Below are 25515 nucleotides of genomic sequence, written 5' to 3'. Positions count from 1 at the left end.
AGAGGACTTGAATACATAACGTTTCCAAAGACATATAGGTGGCCAACAGACATGTGAAAAGATGATCAGCATCACTAATCATCAGGGAAATGCAAATCAAAACCATGATGAGATATCACTTGACACCTGTCACACTGGCTGTTATAAAGAAGACAACAAATGATTGTTGATAAGGATGTGGAGAACAAGATATCCTTGTGCACTGTCAGTGGGGATGTAAATCAGTACAGCTTCTAAGGAAAAGAGTATAGACGTTCCTCTAGAAATTAAAAATAGAACTACCCTATGATCCATCAATTCCATTCTGGTATTTTTCCATTGAAAACAAAAACAGTCATTCAAAAAGATATGTGCATCCTTTTATTCATTTCAGCATTATTTGCAATAGCTAAGCTATGGAAGCAACCTAAATGTCCACTGATAGATGAACGGATAAAGAAGATGTGAGATATATCTATATCGAATGGAATATTATTCAGCCACAAAAAGAATGAGGTCTAGCTCTTTGTGACAACATGGATAGACATAAGTTATTTTGCTAAGTGAACTAAGTCAGGCAGGGAAAGACAAATACCATATGATTTCACTTATATGTGGAATCTAAAGAGCAAAAAATGAATACAACAAAACAGAAATAGACTGATAGATACAGAGAACAAACATGAGGTTGTCAGAGGTGGGAGGATGGGGGGAGGAGAGAAAAAGTAAGGGAGATTAAGAGGTACAAAATTCCAATTGCAAAATAAATGGGCCACAAGGAGGAAGTGTACAGCATGGGAAGTACAGTCAATAATATTGTAATAACTTTATATAGCGACAGAGTAACTAGATTTATTATGGTGATCGTTTTATAGTGTGTAGAAATATTGAATTGTTCTGTTGTATACTTGAAATTAGCATAGCGTTGTAGGTCGATTTTACTTCAGTTAAAAAAACCCACAGGAGACATGACACTGAGTGAACCCTAAAAAAAAAAAAACTATAGGCTTCAGGTAATTATGATGTGTCAATGTAGGATCATCACTTGTAACAAATGTACCACTCTGATGGGGCACATTGATAATGTAGGAGGCTATGCATGTCTGGGATTAGGGGATATACTGAAAATTTCTACACCTTTCTCTCAATTTTGCTGTGAACCTAAAACTACTCTAAAAATACCTTTTAAAATAAAAACAAAATAGAATGAAGGGATCTGATTGGCTCAGATTTCTTCATGGATCCCTCTTTTGGGCAAGTGTTTGTGTGTGTGTGTGTGTGTGTGTGTGTGTGTGTGTAATATTCAACTCAGTTCTTACCCAATAATGGGAAGACTCCCACTCCCCAGCAGGAGTTATGGGTTAGGCAGGATATAATGGTGTTGTAGTCTGTCTGGGCTGCTGTAACAAACCACCAGAGACAAGGTCACTTATAAACAACAGAATTTTAATTCTTACAGTTCTGGAGGCTTGAAGTCTCAGAGCAGGGCGCCAGCACAGTTGGATAAGGGCCCTCTTGTGGGTTGCAGACTTCTCATTGTATACTCACATGGCAGAAGGGTGTAGGAAACTCTGGGGGTCTTTTTTATAAGTGAATTAACCTAATTGATGAAGGCTCTGCCTCCTGACTTAATCACCCCAAAGGACCCACCTCTTAACACCATCACTTTGGGGGTTAGGTCTCAACATATTCATCTTGGGGAGACACAACTATGCAGACTATGGCACATGGTGGAGGTGAAAGTTTGACCATGGGGATCACTTTGAATCTAGCAGTAGCTAAAGGACATACGCCCCTCTACGAATATTACTGGTGGAGAACACTGCTAATCTAGCCCTGTATGGGACTTGAGGAACAATGCATTTCAGGAACACAACAATCATAGTTTGCACAAGGTTGCCATTCACCAGTGGCAGACAGAGCTGTAATATTCAAACTGGGGTGATGAATAATGGCAGCATCATAAGTCAGACCATTAGCAGCCAGAAGAAGTAAGAATCATTGTGGATGCTGGAAAGTCTCCTCTGCTGTAGCAAAATCAATAGTGACTGATGGGATGACGATTTGAAACTGGGCAGTTCAGATGTTCTTAATATGACTCAAAGCAGTGCTGCTCCAATGTGATTTGTGAGCTACATGGAAATGCACATTCTCAGTTGTAAAGCTTGACCTCTTAAGTCAAAATCTCTGGTGGTTAGGGACTGACTCCTTGGATGATTTGGGTGCACACTGAAATTTGAGAGGTACTGGCTTAGGGGATAGAATCTTCCCTAACTGATGGAAGACTTCCTAGAAGATGGGGGAGGGAAGAGCCTGGGAGAGAGGAGAATGGGTTAGTTCTGGGGCTTCAAGAGACAGAGATCTTTGAAGGAAATAGCAACCCAAAAGTGGCATCTCAGGTTTTGCAAGGGGAAGGCCATTTACTTTTGAGAGTATATTTATGTAAATAAGGAGCTGAGCTTCCGGAAAATGAGAAATTTCTGGACGATCACCTCTTTCGTTCTACCCCAGGAAAATCTGAACTGACTCACAAGGTCAGAGATGATGATGTCTTCCAGTTATGCCCATGGGTGTAGGATCACAAATAGGGCTTCAGGGGTGAAGACCTCAGACAGAGATCTTATGGATACCGCCCTTACCGGGTAACATTCTGTGGGTTTGCCAGCTATAGCAAATGCTCAAGAATTTCCTCCCTAGCACAAATACTTTTGAAAGGTGTAGAAAGTAAGGCTACATTTCTTTATATAGTAGATAGTTATTATAAAGACTGTTCTGATTTTCTCTGAGAGCCTGGAAATATGTAGATAAATAATTGTTTCATGCCCAGAGTAGATATTTTTTATTTGCGCTTGTTTATTAAGTAGAATGTGGTGATGTCTGTGAACAGGTTGGGCACTCTCCTTTGAAGCCAGGCTACTTGACACAATTTTTTAAAAACTGTGGGTCACTGCTCTTTTCTACTTGTATTTCCTGATCTACCTTACTCCCCAAATAAATACAAAGGACACTGGATAATGTCCAGTTATCTTAATACCATGGAAATAAACAAGATGACCCAGACTTCATACTTTGGATGATTACATGAAGATCAAACTGAATTAGAGCTTTGCCATTTCTACCAGTTATAATTATTAAAAATATCTTCATCAGTTCTTCAATAACATTCTGTCCTGGCTTGGCTAATAAAATTGATGGACTTTGACATGTAATACTCACAGACACTAATAAAACTGTTATGATAGCCATGGTTATGATAAATTATTTTTGAAGATGCATATTTGGAGGGATGCTCTATTGTTAAATATTGTACTCTAAGTCCAGGTCTAGATCTGTCTGCAGCTCAGCCTCAGAAAATATTGATTTTAAATTAAGTGTGACATTTAATCTTTTCTATCAAAACAGAAGACCATAGAAGCAAAAAGGAAGATAGAGGTTGGACTTTTGAAAAGAAATGAAAAAGATGTGACAGTAGCTCTTAGATAAAACTGGATGGATGGTATTTCAAAAGTAACCCATTCGAGAAATAGTGAATTTTGATGACGTATCTTTTAGAAAATTAGTTTATAAATCTAACTTTTTATTTTGTGAACAAATTTATCTGATGAGACAGGATATGGAGAAGATCAAATTGCCTTTATAATTTATCATTTGAGTTTCATTATCCTTAGACAATGCTGTGTATGAGAGGACATTAGAATTCCACTATTTTCTCTTCAACATAAAATCAGTGGGATCTCAGGGTAGCCACAGATATGACTGATGGCTAGACCAAGTAGGTTAGTTATCTCTCTTAAATCTACTTGATAGAAACCTGAAGTGATAAGTTATTTTATATATAAAATCTTTAAGAGCCATACGAAACTTTTTATTCTTTCCATAAGATAGACCCACCCAAAACCTTCCCTTTGGAAATTACTACTCTATCAAGCCCTAATAATGGGCCATGAGTGACCATCATTTATACTTTGACATTTTAATGGAGTTACCTGCAACATATTTGAGGTTTCATGACTCTGAAGTATCATATTTTAAGCCAGAACACTTTGTATTAGACTGAGGGTGGCTGGATCTGGCCATTTTCTTTTCCTGATTAAGGACATCTGAATAAGAGTCATGGAGCCATGGTACCAATCTCCAGTGACCAATCCATCAGTGCTTGCCAAACGAATCTACCTGGTTTATGATCAGGTTGGTTGTACTTAATTATATTTGACCAAAAAAAAAAAAAACATTATTGAGTTTATAATAAGGTCAAGGTGCTGTGGAGGAATCAAATATAATAAAAGAGAGGAGAATCAGAGACATGGCAGTGTGAGAAGTACTTCGTCCAGAGTTTCTAGCTCTAAGGACTCAAGGAATGCCTGGAGTCACTGTAGATACCTTAAGATGTTGAATGATGCCTTAAGATGTTTAAATGCCTTTGGATATTGAAAAAGACAAGGAAATAGGTTCCACACAAGAGAATCCAGAATGAACACACCTTGCCAACACCTTGATTTTAGCCCAGTGAGACTCATTTTGGACGTCCGACCTCCAGAACTATTTATGAGTTTGTGCGACATTTCCTTGGACCTACCCTTCCGCCAAAGTGGCCGTAATGACCTGAATTCACCAACGTGACCATGTCTTGGATGATCATCCTGACCATATCCATCTCAGGCTCTGTTTTGATGCTTCTATAACTTCCGCAACTGGGAAGTCTGTTCTTACGAGCTGTGTTGTCATTTATTCTACGTGCTCTGTCTTTACTTTGGTGCCAGGCAAATTGTCTGCTGGGACACTAAGCCAGGCAGGGGTAAGCTCTGTAGAAACAGCAAACCTGGAGAACAACACCTCTTCACACAGGGGCACATATAAAGGAATGTGCGAAAACAAGATTTACTCAGCAATTGGATTCTTGGACATCTAGTGGACAATAATAATAATCGTGGTAGTGATAATAATTATAATAACCAACATAGTTGAGTTTTCCAGGATGTTAAAATGGGATGTTTAGATAAAACCAACCTTCTGTTTCTTGGTCTTAGTGACAGATACCCCGTCCAACTAGGTTTATGTCCTTTATTATGTTCTTTTAGAGCATTTTGGAGGGGGGGGAGTTTAACAAATGTCTAATAAGAATATAATAGTGCTATGAGTAAATTATAGAAAAAAAACCCAAATATGATAAAATATATAACATGTTTTAACAAAATAATGACAAGCTCTTGTTAGGTCTTCATTGTTTCCAAGGTACTGGCACATTTGTTATCTCATTTGACCTTCTTAACAACTCTTACCTCTTTAAGTTGAGGAGACTGAGGCCCAGAGGGGTGGAATGGCGTTCAGTGTCTTTGGTGACTGGTCTTCAGTGACAGAACACAGCCTAGAACTAACTCTTGGCGCCTTCTCACCATCACTCTTATCTCTGCCCAACTTGCAACAGAGCCATTGATTTGTTGCCACCCCCTCTTTATTGATGAACACCATGGGGTGGAAAACATCACCGACACAGGATGTCCTGGTGGCCGAGCCACTCTTCATCCCGGACGTGAAAGATGCTGCCTGCCAAGCAGAACTGACCTGGAGGCGAGGGGGTTGCAGCATGAACAGGTACACATCACGTCATCATCAATCACTGAAACAGCACCGCTCTCATTCTTTAAACCTCACTCCGAAGTGTGATGCCTTTGTTAAGACTCGATTTTGGAGGGACGAAAAAGAATCTCTGTCTCCTGAAGAGCAAGCTTACTCTATCAACTGCATTTTAAGACAGGACAAAACCTATTCCTTCCTTAACTTTGTGTGAAATCCTCTCCCTCGAGCAGGCTGGAGATTCTTACCCAAGGACATCAAACATCAACATTTGGCTCTTATTAACATTTAGCCCCAAACCTCGGAGAATGCCATGATCCTCTCCCTTTTATTTTGTTTGTCTGTTTTGCTTTGTTTTGACTTCCTGACCTAATCCATCAGTAAGTCCTCTTGGCTTCTTCTCCAGAATCTATCTCCTCTGTCCACCTTGTCCCCTCCTCTCTGCTACCCCTTGAGTTCAAGCTACCAATGCCTCAGCCTGCCCTTTTCTGGCAGGAGCCATGGCTCTAATGACTCACTCTTGATCCTTTTAATGGCCAGCTTCCACCAAGTGGCCAGAGAAATGACTGTTAAAGTGTAAATATCGTCACAATCAATCTGTTTCCTGTTTAAAATCTTTCACCGGCTGCCCAATGACATTAAGCTTAAACCTTAGTTTCCAGACCAGGGATCGAACCTGGGCCGCATGGGTGAAAGCACCAAGTCCTAACCACTAGACCAACAGGGAACTCTCATGACATTAGCCTAATCCCTGAATTAACAGGGATTGGGTCCCATGACATCAACATGAATCCCTTACCCTGAGCCACATGTCCTGTCTACCTGTCAGCCCTCATGGCCTCCACACCTCTCTGTGCCATTGCAGCCACATGCTGTTAGAAGGTGCTAGGCTCCTGCAGTCTGTGGCAGGCTAAAAAATGCTCCCCACCAAATGTATCCATGCCTTAATCCCTGAAACCTGTGAATATTACCTTATAGGGCAAAACAAGGGATGTAAAAATTTTTTTTGCAGATATCATTAAGTATCTTGAGGTGGGGAGATTGATTATCCAAAATTACCTTGGGGCCCTAAATGCCATGACAGTGTCCTTTTAAGAGGGAGATTAGTCAGACATCCAAGGAGAAAATTGGAAGATGCTGGCCTTAAAGAGTAGAGTGATTCGGACACAAGCCAAAAGAGCTGGCAGGCTCAGAGGCTGGGAGAGGCAAGGAACAGATTCTCTTCAGCGCCTCTGGACAGAGTGTGGTCTTGGAAACTCTGTTTTCAGACTTCTGGCCTGTAGAATGGTGAGCAAACAAACTTCAGTTGTTTCAAACCACAGAACGTTTGTGGTAGTTTTTTTTTTTTTTTTAAATAAGATCCATAGGAAACTAGTATACCATCTTAGGGTTTATATGGTTTCTTTTGCCTGCAACGTATTTCTATGAAACCTTCTTATATCTGCCTCTTTCTTGCTCTTCAGGACTCCGTTGAAGCATCCCCTCTTCTGGAAGGATGTCCTTGACCACTGGAACTAGGGTAGCTCACTCCGCCCAGATAGACTTTCATCACATCACCTGTTTTCTTTTCTTCATCATTTTTGGAAATTACTTACATTTTTTTGGACTGGTTTATTTTCTTATTCCAACACATACAACTGTATCTGATATGTAGTAGATGCTTATTAAATATTTGTTAAAGAAAAAAAAAAGAAGTAAGGAATATTACTAATTGCTTGATGCTAAAGAAAATGTTCTTTATCAACTATAATGGAAAAAATTAAAATCATAAAAAAATAGAAAAACCTACATCATGACATACACCTACATACACAAGCAAATATATTTCTTTTCACATGAGTACAATGTCAAAAAAAAAAAAGAAAATGGTCTTTAATAAACATCTGGAATTTCAAAAAAAAATTGGCTGCTATGGTGAATGTCTTCTACTAGATAGAGCTGCTTATACACAGTCCTGTAAATAAAATATAGGGCACTTATTTAAGTAGGAATCTCAGATAAATAATTTTTGGTGTAAGTATATCCCACCAAATATTGCATGAGACATACTTAGACTAAAAGTTATTCAAATCCAAAAGTCAGATTTAGCTGGGCATCTTGTTTTGCTTGTTTTATTTTTACTGCATTTGGCAGCCCTAACAGTACAGCACTGTAGCTCTTTGTCACAGTCAGAGGTTGTTATCCTATTAGGAGATGAAGGGATAACATAGGGGAAAAAAGCTTCCCTTGAAAATCTTTTCTCATGCCATTATTCGTCAAAATTTTAGAACTGCGCACACATCAATAAGTTTGTTGGAGTTCCTGTCGTGGTGCAGCGGAAATGAACCTGACTAGGAACCATGAGGTTGCAGGTTCGATCCCTGGCCTCGCTCAGTGGGTTAAGGATCTGGCATTGCTGTGGCTTGCATCTGGCATGGTTGTGGCTCTGGTGGAAGCCAGTGGCAACAGCTCCGATTAGACCCCTAGCCTGGGAACCTCCATATGCCGCTGGTGTGGCCCTAGAAAGACAAAAGACAAAATAATATAATAAGTTTACCCTTCTCTCTTTGAAGGAAAACTAAAGTTGTGCTTGTTTACTCAAATTCCTCCAGGAAAGGAAGGCCTCCTCTCTGCTAGACGAAAGCCCTGATGGTCTGCACGAGCTGCTCTAGAATTCGGTGTAGATCGATTCTACTCAGTGGAACTAATTCCATATGAGTAGCTAACTAAGTTTTCCTTCCCTGTATAAAGTGCTTTGGGGGCGTTTGTGATGAGATTGTATGCAGGCATCCTTTTATTCACCGTCCACCCCTCTTTATTCCCCAGGACCCTGGCTGATAAACAGGCAAAAGATGGATTGATAGAGGGGATGGCGTATCACTAGGGCTTTCTGATCATGGCCAGCTTGGAGACTGGGGCCCCACACCATGCTCCCATCAGAAGACAGCAGACCTGGAGAGCACGTCCCCACTTTGTCCAGGTTGAGAGGGAGTGGAGACCTGGCAGCCACGGCAGGGGCAGGCCTCACTCGCTGTTCTGACCCAGAGAGACCAGGTGAGCAGCCCTGTGTCATGAGAGGGGAAGAATGTGCATCATGTGTGCAGTGGTGCTTAGCCCTCGAGGTGCAGCCAATAGAGAGCACAGCCTGCTAACCATCCAGTCGGATAAGCCAACCTTTTCCCCTGGGACGGGGAAGTCATGGTAAGACGGCATGGCTGCTCCCTCTTTAGCACATCCTTGTCGCAGAGGTGTTTGTGCGGACACTCCCTTCGCTTCGGGTTGAGGCGGGGATATGGAAAGAGGAATATAATTACTTCTCCCTCAAATGCTGCTTCAGGGGAAGGAGCTATTGACAAGACCAGGCTACTAGTCTTATTGGTGGATGTGATCAACCTTTAAACCTGCTAACACAAGAGATTCACCGTGAGAACCAAAAGCTTCCCACTGGGCATCAGAACTGTCTGAACATCCCCAGAAGTATATTCCCATAGTTGTGTCTACCTTGAAGTCCCCTGGAAACCTAAAAATAGGAAGTTTTATGATGGAAAGCTCTCCATCAGTAAGGAAAGAGGGTGCCAGCAATCCAAAGGCACAGCCCCACACTCCACGCCTCCATGTACCTACTGTCATACAGCGAGGTGGTGGGAATGGGGTGGGGGCTCAATTCCATTCAGCTTTTCTCAATGAGTTCACCCACCACAATATAGGCGAATGCTCTAGAAGAAGAAATTCTGATAATGACTAAAAGTATAAATCCATCACTAGGGGCAGTGTTTTCTTTTTAATTCAGGGACACAATCATCTCAGGAGAAAGGGCAGGAAGTGTCTTAGTGAGGACTCACCCCCATCTTTCACATATTTCCCCTGGAATTTTGTCTTAAATAAGACCAGAGACTATCACGGAGACAGTGTCTTTTCTATTCAGTCCCAACTTAGAATAAGTTTGTGATCTTTTTGTTTTCTAAAATGCATTAATTTCACATTTTAAAGAAGACACTGAGCCCTAGTGGTTACGAATAGAATTAAGTGTATTTTCAAAGAACTCAAACTTCAAGAACTGAGCCTGAGGCAGATTTATTCTTCTGGATCATTGTTTAATATTTCCAGTAGGTAATTTCCCAAACTTTATTCTCATGCCTTAAAGAAATAAATGTAAATCTAGTGGTTGAGCCTGTGCCAAGGGATCATTTTATTTGCTTTAAAAAACCCCATAATATCTGGATCCAGTTGTGGACAAGAAGTTCCTCAAGTTTAGCTTTTTACATACGTTTCTGTCTATAAATTTCTATAAAAGCAATATTTGAAACTCCTTAAAGTTTTATACATTTGAAAACGTTCTATAATGTGTAATCAACTAATTAAAAGGATTGACTATAAAAAGCAATGTTATAAATTTCAAATTTTCCTTGTTTCTTTTCAAGTAATACGTATGTTCACTGTAAAAATCTCTAGGTTTATAAAGTAAAAAAAAAAAAAAAGAAATTGCCCTTCCTTTGATTCCAATTCTATGATCCAGAGATACCCATGCTTTACAGTTTGATGTGTATCTCTTCAGATTTTGTTTTCCTATTCACATAGAAACATATATGTAAATATATTTTAATTTGCCTTAAGCTTTATTATGAAAAAATTTCAAAATTGAAGAATTTAGACTATTATAATGAGCCAGTATATACCTATAACCCAACTTCAACTGTTTTCAATTTTGTATCAGTCTTGTTTCATTCCTATTCCCACCTACTTTCTTTCAACCCTCACTAAGTTATTTGTAAGCAATCTAAGGCATAAGATTTTCTTAGCACATACTTCAGTATTTACCTCTAAAAGATAAGGACCTTTTTTTATGGCTGCACTTGTGGCATATGTAAGTTTCAGGTCAGGGATTGAATCCAAACCGCAGCTGTGACCTACACCACAGCTGTGGCAACGCTGAATACTTTAACCCACTGCACCAGGCCAGGGATCAAACCCACACCTCTGCAGTGACTTGAGCCACTATAGTCAAATTCTTAACCCACTGCACCATAGCAGGAACTCTGAGATAAGGACTTTTAAAAACTGTTACTACACATAAAATTTTCTAAATAAATAACTCTGAAATAATAGAAATACTTAGTGTTCAAATATCCAAAATAAGAAAATAAAATAAAATAAAATCCAAAAAATGCAAAATATTTGAAAAAATTATAGAAGTACATATGTAGCTATATATGTATATATAGGTATATATAGTATCATAGCTATACTAGACATAGTATTATGTTTCTGCTGAAAATTTTAAATTTAAAAATAAATAATAGATCAAAGAATGTTACTGGAATCCACTGGGACTTTTGAGCTTATGTTTTACACCCCTTCTATTACTTTATAAAATTCTTCTACCCAAGGGCAGACTTAAGGCTCACTTCCTCCATAAATGACTAGTAATATCAAATATCATTTTTTTTTTGTCTTTTTGCCCTTTCTAGGGCCACACCCACGGCATATGGAGGTTCCCAGTCTAGGTGTCCAATCGGAGCTGTAGCTGCCGGCCTACACCAGAACCACAGCAATACCTGATCCCAGCTGCATCTGTCATGGCAACACACCACAGCTCATGGCAATGCTGGATCCTTAACCCACTGAGCAAGGCCAGGGATCGAACCTGCAACTTCACGGTTCCTAGTCGGATTCGTTAACCACTGAGCGATGACGGGAACTCCTCAAATATCTTTTCATCTGCATATTTCCTACTCATATATCCTCAGTGAAATATCTCAATGTTTTTTGCTTGTTTTCAAATCGAATTGTCTTTTGGTTTCTTTGTTTTACTATGGAGTTTTGAGTGTTCTTTATATCAAGATATGGATCCTTTGTCAGATGTGTGGTTTGCAGATATTTTCTAGCATGCTCTAGCTTGCTTTTTATCTTCTTGACAGGCTCTTTCACATAGCAAAAGTTTTTCATTTTGATGAAGTCCAATGTTGATCATGCCTTTGGTATCAAGTCTAAGCCTTAGATCCTGATGATTTCTTCTATGTTATCATCTTAAAGTTTTATAGTGTGTGTTTTGCATTAAGGTCTATGATTCATTTTGAGTCAATTTGCCATAAGTTATGAGACTTAGGTCAAAGTTCATTTTTTCTATGCATTTCAAATTGCCTCACTACCATTGGTTGAAAAGATTATCTTTTCAAAAATTGCTTTTTGTGTCTTTGTCAAAAATCAGTTGGCTGTTGTTGTGTGGGGTAAGTTCTGGGTTTTCTATTTTGTTCCACTGGTCTTTGCGTCTGCTGATTAATATAAATATTATGTAATGTTTCTAAATATTTCCGATTATGCAACCTATCTCCTGTCCACTACAATTCATTGCTGTTCTCAACCCAAGGGGCTCTTTTTATTTTTTGTTTTTTGGGCTGCGCTCATGACATGTGGAAGTTTCCAGGCCTGGGATCGAACCTGTGCTGCAGTTGCCGCCTGAGCCACAGCTATGGCAACACTGGACCCTTAACCCCCTGTGCCACAAGGGAACTTCCCAGGGCCTCATAATCATTGTGTTGCTGGGGTATGTTTTTTGGTCTGTGAAGAAGATAAAGCTAATCTTGAATATTATTCTGTTCTAATAGTATTGTGTGAATTTCACTGTGACACATGACAACATCTAATCTCTTCATTAAAAATATTTTGAAATTATCAAGAACAGGAAAACGGAGAGTTTATCTTCATGTTTTTTTTTGTTTGTTTGTTTTTGGGGTTTTTTTTGGCCACACTCATGGCATATGGAAGTTCCCAGGTTAGGGATCTACAGCTTCCACCTGAGAGCTCTTGCAGAGACAATGCTGGATTCTTAACCCATTGGCCACGCAGGAACTCCGTTCATGTCCTTTCTTGTTTGATGTTTATGTAATCCAAGCGTCCCTTATTTCCTTTCCCTTTAGTGCCCAACTTTCAACATTCTGAAACCCCTTTCCATTTGCCTGTAGAAATTTGATTCTTTCTTTCAAGTCCCTCTGAGAAAACTCTCTCGTGTTTACATGTCCCACTAGTATACCCTGGCTGGCTGTCCTGTTCCCCGGCCATCTGGCCTCCACCTCTGCTTAGCTCCTTCTCCCTGCCTTAAGGTGGGTTTTCTTCCAGTTGCTGCTATGGTTTTCTCCATACTACTTGCTCCATGTATGGATACAGATGTGCAGGTCAGTCCCTAAATTTCTCAACAGAGTAGTTGAGACCAGGCTGCCTATTTAATAAGACTTGATTAAAAGCTTGAGTATAGCGTAGAGGATTGTGGCATCGACCATTTAAAATCACATGTGAAAATGCTTTCGGAGTCAGGCTCGAGCCCCTCCACAGGTCTAGTCCCTGGTCTGTCCTGAAGTTACAAAGGCTTGCTACTCTTACCCCAAGAGAGTGACGTCAAGCTGCCAGTCTCCTTGAGGGTCCAGAAAAAAAAAAAAAAAAAAGTTTATTTTATTTTTTGGCCACCCTGAGGCATATGGAGTTCCCCAGCCAGGGATGGCATCTGAGCCAGAGCTGCAACCTATGCTACAGCTGTGGCAACACTGGGGCCTTAACCCAATGCACTGGGCTGGGGATCAAACCCTTGTCTCTGTCACTGCAAAGACACCATTGATCCCACTGCATCACAGCAGGAACTCCAAAACTTTATTTCATAGCACAGTTTAAGGCCTACATGCAAGCTTTTTACCCCTAGACCTTAAAACAAACTTTTTTTTTTTTTTTTTTTTTTCCCCACACCAAGGTGGATGGAAGTTCCTGGCCAGGGATCAAACCCGATCCACAGCAGTTACAGCGCTGGGTTCTTAACTGCTAGACCACCAAGGAACTCTGAGAAATTCTTATTTAAAGGAGTTGGTCGTAGATGTCTCACAAAACCATGTATAATAGAGAGTCTGACTCCACTTCTTGATGTTTGGCTGTACATAGTCTTTTTTTGTCTTGTCTTTTTAGGGCCACACCCAAGGGATATGGAAGTTACCAGGCTAGGGGTCAAATTGGATCTATATAGCTGCCAGCCCACACCACAGCTGCAGCAACATGGGATCCAAGCTGCATCTGTGACCCACACCACAGCTCACGCAACACCAGATCCTTAACCCACTGAGCGAGGCCAGGGGTCAAACCTATGTCCTCATGGATGCTAGTCAGATTTGTTTCTGCTGAGCCATAATGCGAACTCCTGTACACAGTCTCAAGCCTCATCCTACTCTCTTCTTTTCATGTCCCCCATCTGGGAAAATGACCAAGCAAGTCCAGATGCTCCTTCCTTTGGGGTGGTGGGTGGTCTAAACTACGTAAGCCTTTGCCTCTGCAAGGGAAGCTTCACCCTGGCTCCACCCCCTACCCACAATAAATCCTCTAAGCCAATTTCATTTTATTGCTCTCCTGAGCCATTTTGGGCCTGCTTTGGAAGCCTGTACTGCTTATCCCGGAAACTTCCATTATTGTAATAAAAATATCTCCCTATACGCTTTTGCTGTTTGTGTGACATCATCAGTCTTGACAGCCAAACCAAATTTTGGATGGGGGTCCATCCTGCTAAGGCTGATTGGGATGCCATGGTAACATCAGAATATGTCTCAAAAACATATTGGAAAATTGCTTGAGTTAAACTTTGGTAGTCCAATGCTCTTTAGAATTCCTTCATAGGTAAGATGTAAAGATGAGATTTCTTGTTTTGTTTTGATTGTGCAAGACACACAAACATTCCCAAGAACAAAAACTAAATTTCAGATATCATAGGGTCTGAATTTATATTTAGAATGTACCAATCTTCCTAAAGGAAAAGGCTGATGGGAATCAACTCTACCCACTAAGAAAATGACTTTTTGCATTTTTTTTTTTTCTTTTTAGGGCTGCACCTGTGGCATATGGAAGTTCCCACTCTAGGGCTCAAATCAGAGCTGCAACTGCCAACCTATACCATAGCCATAACAACTCCAGATCTGAGCCTCGTCTGCAACCTACACTGCAGCTTATGACTCTGCCGGATCCTTAATTCACTGAGCGGGGATGAACCCACAGCCTCATGTTACTGCTGAGCCACAATGGGAACTCTAACCTTTTGCATTTTTATACAGATCAGGAACCCTATCTACTCTGGAATATCAACTTTATCTTTTTATAACCAAAAGTCCTATGAAAATGTCCCTTCCCACAGAACACAGGAAGTATAAAGTTAAATCAATTCTTTGCCTGCAAAGTAGAAAAATAGCCTGAGGCTTTAAAAGAGTTGGTCTCACTCTGTCCCTGGCCCTCCTCACCATCAGAGTAATGCGTGGGAAAAAGACCACCTCCACCAAAACCTAACCCAAGCATCTTCATCCCTTGACCTTTTGCAAATAGCTACAGAATTCCCAAATTTAACCAAAAATGTTATTCCCTTCCATGAATCCACTCCTAATTTCCCACCCTGTGAGTTTCCTTAAAGGATTAGTCAAGTCTTATTTAAATAGTTGATCTAGATGAGATTGAATTTTTTCATAGGTAATAGGCCTATTAAGTCTTAGTTATATAAAAGAATAAAGAAATTCTACAAATATGAATTCTCTCTAACAAAGTTGGCCTCTGTTAGGTACTGTACCTTGAGGACTGTCTGCAGAACTTTACTTATTTAAGCTATTGCAATGTCATATCACTGTGAAAATTAATACCCAAACTAGGAAAGACATGAGAACATGGAGTTTAAGAGCTTTGCCCATAACTGCCATTATCAAGAGGCAGTAAATAGAAGTAGTAGCCACAGAGGAAAGAGTAGGGAGTCTCACCCACAAAAGTGAATGCACAGCTAAGAATCAGTAATCACGTAAAGAAAACAATGCCATGAAAGCGATATGGCAAACAAACGTAAAAGTTAATGCCTGAACAAAGCTAATAGGGTACAAAAATATCTTTGAAAATGTCATGATGAATATCTTTAGAGGGGTATGAGAATGTATTATATTCAGAGTTCCCGTCATGACTCAGTGGTTAATGAACCCAACTAGTATCCATGAGGATGCAGGTTTGATCCCTGGCCCTGCTCAGTGGGTTAAGGATCTGGCATTACCGTGAGCTGTGGTGTAGGTTGCAGATGCTGCTCGGATCCCACGTTGCTGTGGCTCTGGCATAGGCCAGCAGCTACAGCTTAAATTCAACCACTAGCTTGGGAACCTCCATATGCCATGGGTGTGGCCTTAAAAAGATGAAAAAAAATTACATTCGATATAATAATTCAATATATTCAATATAATGTGTATTATTTGTATTGTATGATATATATTATATTGAATATAATATAGTCAATATAAATGAGTAGACCCTATTATCTAAAAGAACCAATTGGGGATCCTATAAATATAGATACAAAAATTATGTCACCAAAATAAATAAATAAATAATATATAAGTTGTCCGCAGAAGATTGCAATAACTAAAGGACCAGTAAGAAAGAGGGACTATTGAAAAGTATGAAGGAATTCTTCCATATTATGAAGCAAAAGAGTAAAGATAATATGAGAGAAAACTAGAGACATGGAAAATAGCTCCAAAAACTTTAATATCATGACAGTACAGGTTGTAGAATATCAGGTGTGTTACGGAAGAGGAGAACACAAAGAATCAAGAGGAAATAATCAAAAGAATAATAGCAGAAAATTCCCCCCCAAGACAGAAATCTTCAGATGGGTAGTGCCTACCAGAGGCTGGGCAGATGACATAGCATAGTAAAATTTTGCATATCAAAGATAAAGAGAAAATCACAAAAGTTTTCAAGGCATAGTGAAAACAAAACCAAATGAACAAAATGTCAGGCTATCTACAAAGGAATGAGAATCAGGGTTTCATGCCAAAGAAAACGATACCTCTTCCAGAGAACTGATTTTCCCCTTTCAGTAATAAGAGTTATGAAATCTCTCATGTTTGCCTTTCTGCTCTGGATGACAGAAAGCTATAATGATTAAGCATTGGAACCATGTGAAACTAATATGCTAGAATATTTTGATTGTCTTTTTTGTTTGTTTCTGGTTGAAGAAATTACTTTGTATATTTTACTAAGCTTTTGTGTAAGTCTTTAAAAATTTAAAAATTGTAATGAAATGCATAAATATGTAACATCTGTCATCTTAGCCACTTTAAACATACAGTTCAGTAGTGTTGAGTGTATTCACATCCCTATGTGACCAATTTAAAGAGTTAATTTCATCTTAAAAACCTGAAACTGTATACCCATAAAAACCCAACTCCCTCTCTCCCCTCCCCTCTTCATCCTTAGTAACCACTGTTCTACTTTCTGTCCCTATGATTTTGACAGTCTAGGTACCTCATACACATAAATTCACACAGTACTTGTACTTTTCGTAACTGGCTTATTTTGTTTATCATAATGTCTTCAAGGGTCAAACATATTTTATGGTGTGACAGAATTTCCTTGCTTTTTAAGGTTGAATAATATTCTATTATAGGCATATATAATATGCATTGTGTTTATCCATTCATCTGTGGATGAAAACTTGGGGTGCTTTAACCTTTTGTCTACAGTAAGTAATTTTGCTATGAATCTGAGTATTATACAACTATCTCTCCAAAATCCTGCTCTCAGTCCTTTGGGGTATAAGCCCAGAAACTGTATTGTTGGATCATAAGGAAATTATGTTTTTAATTTTTGAGGGAGCGCCATACTGTTTTCCATAGTGCTAAACCATTTTAGATTCCTACCAACAACGTACAAGTGTCTGAATTTCTCTACATCCTCATCAATATTTTATGTTTCTTTACTAGTAACCATTCTTTTGGGTATGAGGATGAATCTCATTGTGGTTTTGATCTACATTTCTCTAACAATTAGTGCTGTTGAGCATGTTCTCATATTCTTCTTGGACATTTGTACATCTTCTTTGGAGAAATGTCACTGAATTTTTGGCATTCTTAAATCAGGTTGTTTGGGTGTCTTTTTGTGGTTGTTGTTGAATTGTAGGAGTTTTTAATATATTCTGGGTATCAACTTCTTATTGGAGATGTAATTTGCAAATATTTTCTCCCATTCCCTTTGTTGCTGTTTTACTCCGTGGTTGGGCCTTTTTATGCCTGAAAGTTTTAATTTTTAAAAAAATGCTATTGGAATATAATTGACCTAAAATGCTGAATTAGTTTCAGGTATACAACAAAATGAATCAGTTATATATGTTCATATATCCATTTTTTTCCCATATGGGTTATTATAGACTATTGCGTAGATTTCCCTGTGCTAAATGGTAGGTCCTTGTTAACTATTTTATATACAGTAAGGTGTACATGTTATTCCAGCCCTCCTAATTTATGCCCCCCCCCCACATATGGCACCTTATGGTAACCATAAATTTGATTTTGAAATCTGTTTGTTTCTGTTTTATTAGTAAGTTTTTTTTGTATCATTTTATTAGATTCCACCTGTTAGTGACCTCATATGATATTTGTCTTTGTCTGATTTACTTCACTTAGTATGATGATCTCTAGTTGCATCCATTGTTACTTCATTCTTTTTATGGATGAATAATATTCCATTGTATATATGTACCACATCTTCTTTATCCATTCCTCCATCAGTGGACATTTAGGTTGATTCCACATCTTGTCTATTGCAAATAGTGTTGCAACAAACACTGCAGTGCATGTTTCTTTTTGAATTATAGTTTTGTCTGGATATATGCTCAGGAGTGGTATTGCTGGATCATATGGTAACTCTACCCTTAGTTTTCTGAGGAACCGCCATACTTTTCTCCATAGTGATTGCACAAACTTTCATTCCCACCAACAATACAGGATGGCTCCCTATCCACTAGACCCTCTCCAATATTTGATATTTGTAGACTTTTTGATGATTGCCATTCTGACTGGTATGAGGTGATACCTAATTTTAGTTTTGAGTTGCATTTCTCTAGTAATCAGTGATGTCAAGCATCTTTTCATATGTTTTTTGAACATCTATCCATTGAAAGTTTTAATTTTTATATAGTCCCATTAATATTTTCTTTTGTTTCCTGTTCTTTTGGTGTCATGCCAAGAAATCATTGTCAAGTCTGCTGTTCTACAGCTTTTCCTCTATTCTTTTTCTCAGAGTTTTATAGTTATAGCTCTTATGTTTAGGTCTTTGGTCCATTTTGAGTTAATTTTTGTATATGATAAAATTAAGAGGCCAACTTCACTCTTTTGGATGAGATATTCAGTTTTCCTAACACTATTTGTGGAAAAGACTGACATTTCCCCAATGAATGGCCTTGACACCCATGTCGAAAATAATTTGACTATTGTAGGGCTTATTCTGGGCTTTCTATTGAATTCCATTGTCCTATAGCTCTGTTTTTATGCCAGTGCCACAATGTTTTGGTTACTGTTGTTTTGTAATAAATTTTGAAATCAAGAAGTGTGAAAGTTTCAACTTTGCCATTCTTCAAATTTGTTTTGGCTCTTTGAAGTCCATTGAGATTCCGTTTGAATTTTAGGATTACATTGTCTATTTATGCAAAAATATCATTGGAATTTGGAGAGGAATTTCATTTCATTATTGATCTTTTTGGATAGTATGACATCTAAGTGTTCTGATTCATGAGTATAAAATGTCTCTTCACTTATCAGTGTCTCCTTTAATTTCCTTCAGCAACATTTTGTAGTTTTCAGTGTATAAGTCTTTTGCCTGCTTGGTTAAATGTATCCCTAAGGATTTTATTCTTTTTAATATTATCATAAATAGAATTGTTTTCAGAATCTCCTTTAAAATTATTCTTGTTAGTACATAGAAACATAACTGACATTTGCAGGTTGATCTTACTTCCCCTGACCTTGCTAAATTCGTAGTTAGTTTTAACAAGTGTGTGTGTGTGTTTGTGTGTGTATGTGTGCACACACACATGTGCATGCATTGCCTTTAGGGTTTTCTACATATAAAATCATATTATTTGTGAATAGAGATAATTTCACTTCTTAGTTTCCAATTTGGATGCCTTTTATTTCTTCTTCTTGTCTAATTGCTCTGGCTAGGACTTCCAGTACTATGGTTGAATGGAAGTGATGAAGGTAGATACTTTTGTTTTACTCCTGATCTTAGAAGGAAAGCTCTCAGTCTTTCACCATTGGGTGTGTGAGATGTGGGCTTTTCATATATAGCATTTATTATGTTGAGGCAATTACCTTTAATTCCTAATTTGTGAAGTGTTCATATCAAGAAAATGTGTTAAAGTTTGTCAAATGCTTTTTTAGCATTTGGTTGAGATGATCATGGCTTCCCCTCACCTTTATTCTGTTCATGTGCTGTATTAAATTGATTAATATTTGTATGTTGATCCATCCTTGTAGTCCAAGAATAAATTCCACTTGCTCACAGGGCATAATACTTAAAAATGTGCTGTTACAGAATTCCCATTGTGGCGCAGCAGAAACGAATCTGACTAGTACCCATGAGAATGCAGGTTTGATCCCTGGCCTTGCTCTGTGGATTGGGGATCCAGCATTGCTGTGAGCTGTGCTGCAGGTCACAGACATGGCTCAGATCCCATGTTGCTGTGGCTGTGGCATAGGTCAGCAGCTGTAGCTCCAATTCCACCCCTAGCCTGGGAACTTCCATATGCCATGGATGCAGCCCTAAAAAAAATAAAAATTAAAAAATCAAAATGTGTTGTTAAAATTCTGTCTACTAATATTTTATTAAGAATTTGAGTATGCACCAGGGATATTGGTCTGCAGTTTTCTTAGAGTGTCTTTGTCAGGATTTGGTATCAGTGTAATGCTGGCATTATGAGTGTGAAAGTGATCCCTCCTTTTCAATTTTTGGAAGAGTTTGGAGGGAGAATTAGTGTTCATTCTTCTTTAAATGTTTGGTGGACTTCACAAGTGAGGTCTAGTCCTGGGCTTTTCTGTGTTGGAAGTTTTTTGATCACTGATTCAGCCTCCTAACCAGTTTTTGGGTGTTCAGATTTTCTATGTCTTCATGCTTCAATCTTGGTAGGTTTGGTGACTCTAGGAGTTTGTCCCTTTCAACTGGGTTATCCAATTTGCTGATGTACAATTGCTCATAATACTCACTTATAATATTTATTTCTGTGAAAGTTATTATGATACCTCTTCTTTCACTTATGATTTTGGTTGAGTCCAGAGTTCTCTGATCTTCCTGTAGCTCTCACGCACCATAGTGTCCTTCACTGCTTTCAGAAGCCTCCAACCTGATACCCAAACTATGCCAGCATTCCCATCTGTGCCCCAGGTAGTGTGAGACAGAAACCAGAGCTCCAGGCATCCTCCAGACAAGCCAGAACACTGCAAGCAAGTTCTGTTCTTTCCTTTCTCTCCCAAGGGGGAACCAGGAATTTGTCATCTCCCTTCCAACCACACATCAGTGCACTGGGGAGGAGATGGGGCAAGCGTCAGCAGAGAAGCATGAAATTTCCTACCCTTTGAGTGTGACTTTTTCTTGGCTAGGTATTTGCTTAGGCAACTTTTTAACTAGTTTTTAGAATTCTTACAAAGCTACTTTGGTTTCTCAGTTGTTTATTTGGTGTTCCTGTGGGAGACTGAGGGTGTAGAGCTTACTAGTCTGCCATTTTACTGGTGTCATTCTTCTGCATATATCTTTTGAAAAAGTAAATACCCCTTACATGTTTTTTGGAAATATGTCAGCAAGAAATTGAATAAATAAAATTAAATTCACATCATTTAAGAGGGAAACAAATTATAGAATATTAACATATTTGCGCTTTAGGTTGTTGAGTAAAAGAAACTAAGTTTTTTTTCGAGAGTTTAGTGCTCAGAGTGAGTGAAAAGAGATTCTAAACAACCAGTAAATAGCAGTGGTTTAAATAGCTGTGGACCTGGGGGACCAGAAGGTTAAAAAAAAGGCCTCTAAGTAATCTTTAGTTAAATAGAAAGTAACAAGATACCATTTAGTGACTGTTGTAACAACATTTGGAGATTACTTAATTGGTGCTTTAGAGTTTTATTTTGCAAAACAGGCCTTGCATCAGTTAGGAGTATGTTTATTTGTAAGAAAAATATTATTTATCAGTGCTTTAGTAAATTCGATTACTTTTTCTAATATAGGAAGTCTGGAGATAGAAAGATTCAGGAGGTGGTTCGGCAGGTCAGTGATACCAGAATGTGTGTTTGCATTTCTTCTAGCCTTATACTCATGGTTGCAAATAAGTTCCTGCTGCTCCACATTCAAAGCAGGAAGAAGAGAGGAAGTTGATGCTAGTTATCAGACCTTTTTTCAGGAATGCACGTCTTTTCCAAGAATCCCTGGGAGATTTCAGGTTATATCTCATTGGCTGTAACGTGATCCCATGGTATTTCTTAGCTACAGAGGGTACTGAGAAAGTGAGTTTTTACATTTTTCCATTTGTGCTGTGAAAGATGGCAAGAGAGAACAGGGGTGGGACTGGCTATTGGGTAAGCAGATCCAGCAGTGTTTCCCCACGGGTACTTTATGAGTAAAATCCCACTTGGTCCTCAGGCAAAGCAGCAAGAAATTCTATGCTTTTATTTTATCACAGACTTCCTTAATCTCTAGCGTATTCTTATAGAGAGTTGAATTCACAAAATGTATTCCTCAGTGTCTATTTTAATATGAGGTTTTGTAATTTGGAATGAAAGCATGTATTACTTTTTTCCCTGTCAACAATTTTAATAATATTAGGACCTTTTTACTGACTCATTCAACCAACATTTATTAGGCATCATCTATGTGGGAGTAATTATGGTGGTTACTGATAATTCAGAAATGAATAAGATCCATAGCCTCACATACTTCATAGTCCAGAAGTTAAATACTTTGATGTAGACAATAATACACATACAATTATAATTTATTTATACAAAGAGCATTGATGATCATATAATATATATATATATGCCCATCTCTGATGATACACATATCCTCAGTCTGCAGTCTTCTAAACATTTTTTTTAATTAAATATAGTTGATTTACAAAGTTTCTTCAATTTCTGTTGTACAGCAAAGTGACCCAATTATGTTCAAAATCACTAATTATTAGAGAAATACAAATCAAAACTACAATGGGGTACCACCTCACACCAGTCAGAATGGCCATCATTAACAAGTCAACCAATAACAAATGCTGGAGAGGATGTGAAGAAAAGGGTACTCTCCTTTACTGTTGGTGGGAATGAAAATTGGTACAACCATTATGGAAACCAGTATGGACATACCTCAGAAAACTAAACGTAGAACTACCATATGGTCTAGCAATTCCACTCCAGGCATCTATTGAGACAACACTTTCATTGAAAAAGATACATGCACCTTTCTGTTTATTGCAGCACTATTCACAATAGCCAAGACATGGAAACAACCTAAATATACCTTGACAGATGAGTGGATTAAGAGGATATAGTACATATATACAATGGAATACTACTCAGCCATAAAAAAGACAAAATAATGCCATTTGCAGACGATCTTTTGAGTTTGACAGTTTTCCTAGGAGATCCAGGGAGATGAATTAAGAGATAACTACAAGTTCCTCAGGCAAGTGTCATTTTGTAATGACATCGCCCTTTCTTTAATCTTTATATTGGTCCTGAAGTCACTGAAGTCTATAAGTCTTTCATAAGGCTCTTACTCAACTTGATGAAAATACAGCACTTTGAATTTAGGTACCAGTGCTATACTTGAAAACTAAGTATGTGACTGGCATTGTAGCTTTATGTCTGAGAAGAGGTGCCTTACTGTCTGGTTCACTCAATGGACCTGGCTTCTGAATGAGCATAAGAATATGAGAACTGCACCTGGCAGCCTGAGGCACTCCCTTTTTAGGGCCAAGATTGGCCACTCTCAAACAGATGACATAGAATGGTCCCCTCTTCCCTCCTCTGCTTTCAGCAACTCATAACTGCCTGCATTCGTGAGAAACTTTTGTTCCTCTTCTTGGCTAGGGATTGTCTCTCCTTCTGCCCACTGAATTACATGAGATCAGACATGGCATTAAACCTTGCTGTTCTTTAGCTAAACTTTAAAAGACTGTGTCTCTGTGGAAAAGTCCTTCATTTTGAATAGAAGTCTACAAACTTCAGCCCATGGGACAAATACTATAGTTAATCTGTGAGCTAAGAATGTTTTTCACATTTTAATTACTTGAAAACTCAACCTGAGGATCTTTTGTGATATGTGAAAGTTATATGAAATTCAAAACTCTGTGTCCACAAATAAACTTTTACTGAAACATAGGCATATTCATTTTTAATGCACATTGTCCATGGCTGATTTTGAGCTACAGTGGCAGAGTTGAAGAGTTGCAACATAGACTGTATCATTTGCAAAGTATAAAGCATTTACTATCTGGCCCTTTATAGGAAAATTTTGCCAACCTCTGATTTAGAAGAAAAATCTCCATTTCTGGAGACGGAGAAGAAATCTCTAATCATGCTAGTATATTTCATTCCGCAAACCAGGATTGTCTGTCACCTGTCACTCTAACAGGTGTAGGGGCATTGGCACCATGGCACAGCAGTGGCAATTAAACATTTTTAGCAGCAGGACTTTTTCTGGAATGGTCTCTAAGGTCCCTGGGCTTGTTCTGTAGCTCTAGGTTTTGCCTGAGTCTTAGCCTCTTACCGTCTGTGTCTATGCTCCTGGTTAGATGGACTCTGTGTCATTGCTAGGGGGAGCTCTACATGACCCAGAAGGTTCATCGCTCCCATCTTAGTAAATGGCCCCAATCATCCTACACACCAAAGACCTGCATGTCAACTGTGACTGCCTTTTCTCTCCTTTATCCACACATTCAGTCCACCACCAAGCTCCATCAGTAGCATCTCCTAAATGTCTTGCTCAAGTGTCCTTCTCTTTCCCTTCACACTGCCAGCTCCTTACCCAAGGTTGCTAGTGCCTGGACTCCTGGAAAATCCTTCTAATAATGTCACTACTCCCTTTCCCCCAGCCAGGGCTGGGGAGAGAGTGGGCAGCCAGAATAGGCATTTAAAAACATAAATCTGGTGCAAGATTCCCTGGTTTTATATCCTCCAGTGTTTTCACATTGGCTACCTCTTCAGGCCCATCTCTTACCTCTCTCTGCCTAGAACCCAACCTCACTGGTCTCTGTGAGGTTCCTTTATTGAGGAGTGCTCTGTTCTGCCTCAGGGCCTCCATGCCTGCTCCTTTTGCCTAATTATTCCATTTTATCTTTCAGTTACTGGTTTTCATTTACAAAGTGAAACTCTGAGTACGTATTATATTCCAGATACTGTGTTAAGAACTCAGAGTACGGGTGCTGAGAAGACATAATAGTGTCCCCCAGACATTTTAATCTACTAGGGCATACAGACATTAAGCCAATTATCCTTAGAGAATGAATTAATTTCTATTGTGAGAGATGTTAGGAAGCTAAAATACAGGATGATATCAGAGAGTATTTCAAGGGTGTTGATCTAATCTTGGGGGCCCAGAGAAACCTTTGTGGAAGTGATGTTTAAGTTGAACCTCACCGAATGAGTAATAATTCCCTGGGTAAGAGAGAGAAGCCAAGAGAAAACCATGTACAAAAGTCCTGAGGCTGAAAAGAACTGAAAGAGGTCCAGTTCCAAAGCATGAAAAGGAAGAGAAACAATGAATTACAAGAAGCTGAAAATAAGGGGAGTGCCCAGATCATGCAGGGTCTCATGGGCTCCGTTAGGCATTTTAGCCAGTGAGGAATTTAGGCTTAAATGTCCTTTCCTCCAGAAATCTTCCTTTACTCCCCAATCTGAGTAAGGCAGCCAGGGCCCCATCCCTACCTCTGACATCACACATGCATTGTTGCGTGGTTTCTCGTCTTCTTTGCTGGTCCCATTGCCTTGTCTTGTTTTTCTGGATAATCTAAGAGCTCCTTGAGGGTAAGAACCTTGTCTGTCTCCTTCCTTGCTCTTTCCTCTGTGCCTTGTCACAGTGCTTGGAATCTAACCAGAGCTCAGTATATAGAATGACCCTCTTTTTCTGTCACTGTCCCATTCTGGGCTCTCCTAGAGCTTGTACGAAGGTCGCATTCTA

The 25515-nt window shown here is 39.0% G+C and overlaps 1 protein-coding gene across 9 annotated transcripts in view; it reads left to right on the top strand.

Moving 5' to 3' along the window:
• Positions 1 to 25515, top strand: part of LOC146403488 (uncharacterized) — a 327016-nt gene that overhangs the window by 243727 nt on the left and 57774 nt on the right. For 3 of the 9 annotated variants that reach the window (XM_084957244.1, XM_084957242.1, XM_084957245.1), the window contains exons 4-5: positions 5405 to 5571; positions 7017 to 7176. The exons of 4 other annotated variants lie outside the window; for them this stretch is intronic. In XM_084957244.1, the coding sequence (XP_084813370.1) occupies positions 5405 to 5571; positions 7017 to 7058 (209 nt within the window). In that variant the 3' untranslated portion in view covers positions 7059 to 7176. Of the gene's footprint in view, positions 1 to 5404; positions 5572 to 7016; positions 7420 to 8358; positions 8587 to 25515 lie in introns of those variants that run through there. 2 more of the 9 variants (XM_084957246.1, XM_084957243.1) reach the window with 2 other exon arrangements.

The sequence above is a fragment of the Sus scrofa genome, chromosome 5 (genome assembly GCF_054392235.1).
Source record: "Sus scrofa isolate SSC_HxYL_T2T_F1_AM1 chromosome 5, Sscrofa_HxYL_maternal_Yorkshire_Landrace_v2.0, whole genome shotgun sequence".
Taxonomy (NCBI): domain Eukaryota; kingdom Metazoa; phylum Chordata; class Mammalia; order Artiodactyla; family Suidae; genus Sus; species Sus scrofa.
Note: the sequence above shows the minus strand (reverse complement) of the source record. Positions and strands in the feature narration are given on the sequence as shown.